At 47.3% G+C, this 6,207-nt stretch overlaps 1 protein-coding gene across 1 annotated transcript in view; it reads left to right on the top strand.

Annotated features, from left to right (window-relative positions):
- Positions 1 to 4,185: 4,185 nt before the first annotated feature.
- Positions 4,186 to 6,207, top strand: part of LOC108798580 (PH-interacting protein-like) — a gene marked incomplete at its 3' end in the record, with an annotated part of 36,512 nt that continues 34,490 nt past the window's right edge. Inside the window, 4 exon segments of the mRNA XM_018570339.1 lie at positions 4,186 to 4,412; positions 4,533 to 4,591; positions 4,733 to 4,762; positions 5,253 to 5,312. Coding sequence (XP_018425841.1) covers positions 4,370 to 4,412; positions 4,533 to 4,591; positions 4,733 to 4,762; positions 5,253 to 5,312 — 192 coding nt within the window.

Here is a 6,207-nt window from a genome sequence, read left to right as displayed (position 1 = left end):
ATTGGGACGTCAACGCCAGGGGGCCATTCACCTGGAGCTCCTTATGCTTCCAACCCCTGGCTAGATAACGGCATCCCTGCTCCTTAGCACCGGAGGGATTCCTGTCTACAACTGGGGACAAGCCTGGTACACCAGGCCAGAATGAAATCAGGAGGAAAAGGAACCCCACCCCGGCACTCACCTATTAAACCAAGGAATCCTAAACTGTCATCCGCTGGTATATACCATTGTCCTGGCACAACGTCTTGCTGCCCCACACTGTTGTACATTGTCAAAGACAGGCTGGAGGGAAGGTACATTATCCAGGACTCTGTTGGAGAGATTTACCCTCACTTCCTGTCCTGCTGACAAATGTTTCGCCAGACAGGAAATGAAGGAAAATCACATACGGAAATAATAATCTGACAGGGGTTCAGGGGTCTACTAAAGAAAAGTGTTTATTTTATTTCTGTCTGTGTTGCTGTTGCACATTTCCCTCTCAGTACCAGTCTGGTAAAATAGCAGTACAGGAAGTAAAGATAAATCTTTCTAACAGAGCCCCAGATAAAATCTGACAGGGGTTCCAACCCTTCCCCACTCTATTCAAAATTTTAAAAAATGTTTTGGCTGGACATACACTATAACCACTTCCTGTCCGAAGCAATGTCTTAATTTTTGCACACACATGATAACATTTTAAACCCAAATTTTTGGTAACATATATAAGAGCCTAAGTGTGCTGCCATCACACAGATCGCGGGGGTTCAGGACATGTTGTGAGTGACACTGTGTGTTTTCTCTCTGCAGGTCCGGGTCATGTCGGGTAAATACAAAACACAACAAAAATCTCCAGCACACCTGCCAGCTGGCCTGCAACAAAACAAATTACCCTGTCTAACGCTATACATGAAAAGCAGAGGTTTTAGTTGCACAAACCTTTGGCCAAAAATATTTAGAAGCCACACTGCCGCCATCAAGGCACCTCTGTAAAGTGTGGTCCTAACTCTATGTATATGAGTCTCCAAGTGGGAGCATATTGATGCAGTGGAGAAATTGAATGCAGGTGTACCAGGAGGTAGCCTTCTCCTCCTCACAAGGTGTGGGGACGCACTGGAGGCCCAGCAACCACAGATGCATGCTGGGATGTATGTCGGGTAAATAGATACCAAACATGTCAAGCCATAAAATTGTGCATGCCCGTGAAATGGCAAAGACTCAACAGTACCCAAAACTGACCAAAGGCAATGCTTCAAAAAGCCTTTAGCGCTCATCAATTTCATGTTAACAGTGACTGATGGCCCTAGAATTATTGCTCTCACTCTGATGTGAGACATCCAATAGAGATGGGCTGCTTATGTGTTTTTTTTTTTTTTACACAAGAATTAACATGCTTTGCATTGCTCTGTGTTTTAGATGTATTGACTGGCAAAATGTGGATCAATGGAACCAAAATGCAGCTAGGGTGTCCATCTGGCTGGTGTTTTACCAACATGCGCCATAAAAATGAGACTTCTCACTAATGTTAATGTTTTTTACACTTAACTTTATTGATATCACATAGGAGACTAAGAAGCCCCCTATGTGATAGCCAATTTACGTAACAGGCCCTCTTTATGGAGACATTAGGGGTCTCTAAGACCCCTAATGTCACCTAGGGACCCCCAGAGAAACTGCTGAAGCAGCTTCTCTCTGGCTTCTGTAGCTGGAAATGACAGCTAATGTAATATACATCACTTTCTGCATTGTGACACCGGAGAGGATATCAGAGAGAGATTGTGTACTGAACTCCCTCTGATCTCCGGTGATAGAGCCACCATGCCGGTCCCAGCCTACAGTGGATCTCGGGACTGGCAGCCGCGGCTACGAGGGCACACACCTGCACAAAATACAAGTGATCCAGCGGCTCTATAGCCGCCGGAACACTGGTATTTAAACAGCCATTGCTGGCTGTTTGCATTATAGGTAGTTTTTCCACTCGTGTGCGTGCTGGGCGTCGCATACGAGTAGGGGTGGGGAAGAACGTTTTAAAGGGCCCACACGCATCTACAAGGCTCCCGTCCGGCCGTTTATGTATGGCCGCTGGACAGGAGGTGGTTAATTTAGTCTGGTATGGCTTCTTTATTAGATGCAATGTGGTGGTAAAATTCCAATGCGTTTCGGGGTCACGTTGGCTTTTTACCGCTACATTGCAATAAAGAACCCATATCCTATGAAATAACCAGTGTGGCGATCTCATGTTTTCCAATACTCTATAAAATATTTCCAGGGACTCCTAGGGATACCCCTGTGGTTAGGGCATCCCTTCTCAACCAGGGTGCCGTGGCACTCTATTGTGCCTCCTGGTTTCCTCAGGGGTGCCTCAAACTTTTGTGGTAGTGGGACTGTTATGTGAAGGGGGGAATGAAGACTGAGGTAAAAGGGGCTCCTGATGTAAAGGAGGAACTCGAGTGTGAAAGGGGGGGACTGCTATGTGAAGGGGGATTGAAGAATGAGGTAAAAGGGGCTCCTGATGTAAAGAAGGAACTCGAATGTGAAATGGGGGGTACTGTTATGTGAAGGGGGAATAAAGACTGGAGTAAACCGGGCTCCTGATGTAAAGAAGGAACTTGGATGTGAAAGGGGTGTACTGTTATGTGAAGGGGGAATAAAGACTGGAGTAAACCGGGCTCCTGATGTAAAGAAGGAACTTGGATGTGAAAGGGGTGTACTGTTATGTGAAGGGGGAATAAAGACTGGAGTAAACCGGGCTCCTGATGTAAAGAAGGAACTTGGATGTGAAAGGGGTGTACTGTTATGTGAAGGGGGAATAAAGACTGGAGTAAACCGGGCTCCTGATGTAAAGAAGGAACTTGGATGTGAAAGGGGTGTACTGTTATGTGAAGGGGGAATAAAGACTGGAGTAAACCGGGCTCCTGATGTAAAGAAGGAACTTGGATGTGAAAGGGGTGTACTGTTATGTGAAGGGGGAATAAAGACTGGAGTAAACCGGGCTCCTGATGTAAAGAAGGAACTTGGATGTGAAAGGGGTGTACTGTTATGTGAAGGGGGAATAAAGACTGGAGTAAACCGGGCTCCTGATGTAAAGAAGGAACTTGGATGTGAAAGGGGTGTACTGTTATGTGAAGGGGGAATAAAGACTGGAGTAAACCGGGCTCCTGATGTAAAGAAGGAACTTGGATGTGAAAGGGGTGTACTGTTATGTGAAGGGGGAATAAAGACTGGAGTAAACCGGGCTCCTGATGTAAAGAAGGAACTTGGATGTGAAAGGGGTGTACTGTTATGTGAAGGGGGAATAAAGACTGGAGTAAACCGGGCTCCTGATGTAAAGAAGGAACTTGAGTGGGAAGGGTGGCTCCTGATGTGAAGGGGCTAATGATGCAAAGGTTGACTCTGATGTGAACGGTGAGAGAATCTTAATTTGAAGGGGGCACTTCTATGTGAAGAGGGAAAGCCATTTTTTATTGTGCTTTTGCGTGGGGTTCCCCTTAAAACCTAAGACATTTTAGACTTGATTGCGTTGAGATTTTGCATACTTTTAAAGGGTGCTGTGACTGTAAAGGGCAGGGCAGGTTTAAAAAGGTCCTTTTGCAAATTAGGTTGTCTTCAGTCCATGTGTTGGAAAATATACACCAACGTATCCGTTAACGATCCTCCATGACGTAAGCTTTCATGTCGTCCACCAAAAGTGAATAATTAGAATATTATGTTGTCACTAGTGTACACAGAATAGAGATAATTGATCAAAAGCGGAACAGACAGTATCTTGAGCAGTTGCCCATGGCAACCAATCAGCTTCTCTTTTTAGTTTGTTGAGTTATGCTTTGAAAATGAAAGACTGAAGCTGATTGGCTGCCCTGCCCAGCTGCTCCAGTTTTGATAGATTCCCTTCGATTATTGTCACCTCCACTTTCTTGACAGTAAAAAGTCATTCCGAAATGTCATTTTTTGGAGTCATTAGAACAGAAAGTGCCACATTTCTCCACGGTTCGGCTTCAACTTGCTCTACATGACAGTCAATAATGAGACGGAATGCCCGTGAAGAAGACTTGTGTCAATAAAAATCAAATTCTAGGGGCTTCCCAGGCATGTGCGAGCTGTGCAGCGCTGGCGGAAAGGCAGCACACACAGGGACTTTTTTGTTATCTTCTTCAGCGCTGGGCGGAGGGATACCAGAGTGAGGCCGCTGTGTGTGTGAGGCTTGTTGTTTCCTCCTCCCTCCGCCTGGCTTTGCATGGTGGAGAGCGGAGGCTTCTCTTTCTCCTTCCTGCTCCAGACCCTGACAGCTCCAGCTCCAGGGGCAGGGCCCGGGGATCCGCTCCGGCGGCAGTAGCGGGAGGAGGAGGAGGCAGTGCAGGCGAAGGAGGAGGGGGGGATACCCAGCTACCCCAACATGTCCTCCTCCAGCAGCCAGCACAGCACCGAGCTGAAATCCGGTACGGGCACCCTTCCCTGCCCCCCTCCACCGCCACCATTCCCAATAAACAATATGTATATGGATCTATAGAGTATGATGTCGTGTACGTGCCCTCATCCTCTGTTTCTGTGTCTTGCAGAGCTCTATTTCCTCGTTGCCAGATTTTTGGAAGATGGACCCTGCCAGGAGGCAGCTCAGGTATAAAACCAGCCAGAGGAAAGGGGGTGGGTCCCCCTTGATTAAGCCTGAGTGGGCTGCCAGCCCCCCAATATGTGCCATCACACAGATCGGGGGGTCCCAGACAAGTCGTGAGTGACCCCGTGTGTTTTCTCTCTGCAGGTCCTGATCAGAGAAGTGGAGAAGAAGGAGGTGAGCGAGGGGCACAGCGGCTGGGGAGTAGAAGGACGGGTGACCCCCCATAATGGGAGTGAGGGTGTTGATTAGTGTGCCCCCCAATACCTGACTCTGCCCCCCCCCATATGTAGGACTCACGTCGATCTATTTCTCCTAAGACAAGGAGAGAATAAATGCCAAGGCTGAGCGTGCCGCTCCTCCCCCTCCCTGCCAGGCAGCGTTTTGTAGGGGGCGTGGGAGCCATCGCTTCGGTATTGGGGGGCTGCGGAGCGGCTGAGCCTGGACATCGCACCCCCCTTTGATCAGATTGCCCCCCCGTCCTGAGCCTGGAAGCGGAGAACCCCCGGAAATAGGGGTCCGATCGGGGGCTCCAGCCTCTCCCCATGGATCGGCCCCACATCTCATTTATAAAGAGAATATAAATATAAGTGGTTTTTGATGGGATTTGACCAGGAGGTGAGCCAAGCGCTAACACAGCCCTCCGTCTTGTCTCTTTATTTCGCAGCTGCTCCCCAAAAGGGTCGACTGGACGGGCAAGGAGCACCCCAGGACTTACCACAATTTGGTGAGTCGAGCAAAAAGTTTTTTTATGACCTTATATTTTCACACAGTCAAATAAAAATTGAATTTCCCGCATTTTTTCTACTTGCTACTGCTGGTCTAGTGCCTGCAATAAGCCTGCGGAGGGTCGGAGCGGGGCCCATATGGCCACCTTCCCCGGGGCTGAGGTGTGCACACGGGGCGCGGTGCCCGGGTGGCTGGTACGGGGGATCGGGGATGGCAGGCGGTAAAAAGTCGGGGGGATGCCATATAGATATGCTGGAAATACAACAGACGTCATGGATGTTGAGCGGAGGAGAGCTGGAGGAGGGACTTGCAGCCCTGGAAGCAGAAATGGAGAGGAGGGGGGTGAAGGAGGAGGGATCTCTGTGCTAGCATCACACTAGCAGGCTCTCTCTGCACACATCGCCAACATATACCAGCTCCACTTCATCAATTCTACCTTCAATCGAATCCTCAACACTATTCCAGCTGCAGTGAGTACAGGCAGTTTGTATATTTACACTGCACACTGATAACCAGGATTTTCTTGTCACTGCTTTTATAACACATTTCCCCAAATATCTAGATGAGTGTTTACAAATATCAGTCTACGGATTAATAATGTTTATAAATATCAGTGTACTTTAATGTTTACAAATATCAGTCTACGGATTAATAATGTTTATAAATATCAGTGTACTTTAATGTTTACAAATATCAGTCTACGGATTAATAATGTTTATAAATATCAGTGTACTTTAATGTTTACAAATATCAGTCTACGGATTAATAATGTTTACAAATATCGGTGTACTTTAATGTTTACAAATATCAGAATACTGATTTAAAATGTTTAGAAATATTAGCATACTGTTGTGTGACGTTTCTGCTCAGTCCTCTTAGTGTCTGCACACTTG

The sequence above is a fragment of the Nanorana parkeri genome, unplaced genomic scaffold (genome assembly GCF_000935625.1).
Source record: "Nanorana parkeri isolate BGI_ZX_2015 unplaced genomic scaffold, ASM93562v1 scaffold1511, whole genome shotgun sequence".
Taxonomy (NCBI): domain Eukaryota; kingdom Metazoa; phylum Chordata; class Amphibia; order Anura; family Dicroglossidae; genus Nanorana; species Nanorana parkeri.
Note: the sequence above shows the minus strand (reverse complement) of the source record. Positions and strands in the feature narration are given on the sequence as shown.